The sequence below is a fragment of the Diaphorina citri genome, unplaced genomic scaffold (genome assembly GCF_000475195.1).
Source record: "Diaphorina citri unplaced genomic scaffold, Diaci psyllid genome assembly version 1.1 scaffold54, whole genome shotgun sequence".
In the NCBI taxonomy this organism is placed as follows: Eukaryota; Metazoa; Arthropoda; class Insecta; order Hemiptera; family Psyllidae; genus Diaphorina; species Diaphorina citri.
In genome coordinates this window covers 166843-167471 of record NW_007377491.1, presented here as the reverse complement: position 1 = coordinate 167471, position 629 = coordinate 166843, and the positions used below count along the sequence as shown (strand labels likewise).

Below are 629 nucleotides of genomic sequence, written 5' to 3'. Positions count from 1 at the left end.
TTATATGGAAATTACCTTCTGTTTCGTCCTCTGCCATTTGGAGCAAGTGGGCTTACTCGTCAAATTCAACACCTCAGTCTGATCTGGTATGGTCTGACTGGTGGTAATAAGAACCTCATCCATAGATTTCACGCCACACGGACAGGTACCGTTGGATGAGACAAGAATATTGTCGATACCTGGCAAACACAAACAAGGGAAAAATATAATTAGGTTGATTGAATTTAATCTTTTTTTTATTATTATTATTATTATTTTTAGAGAGAGGTTTTATGGTCCCGATGAATAAAAAAAGGAGAGTGTTTCACCGCCCTTTTTATTTCCAAGCAATGAATCTACTGCTACATTAGACTCGTGTGGTCTGTGTCGTAGCGTGCCCATCCCGTAGTATGCCTCTCATCAGATGGGCGAGAAGAGACACAATACTTCCTATTCAGGAGCTGGGTCAACACGAGAACACCAGTAAGTAGGCCATTAAAACATTTTCAATGAAAATATGAATGCAATTTTTTTTGTTTAGTTTGAGATAATGGTCAAGTAATACATATTTCGAGACATGGTCTTCACTTGACTGGACGCCACTCCAGTCAAGTGAAGACCATGTCTCGAAATATGTATGCAATTTTTTG

At 38.8% G+C, this 629-nt stretch overlaps 1 protein-coding gene across 1 annotated transcript in view; it reads right to left on the bottom strand.

The window, feature by feature from the left end:
• The window catches only part of LOC113470541 (vacuolar protein sorting-associated protein 13B-like), a 28986-nt gene continuing 28357 nt past the window's right edge, over positions 1–629 (bottom strand). Inside the window, exon 10 of the mRNA XM_026829059.1 lies at positions 1–179. Within this exon, the coding sequence (XP_026684860.1) occupies positions 1–179 (179 nt within the window). The remainder of the gene's footprint in view (positions 180–629) is intronic.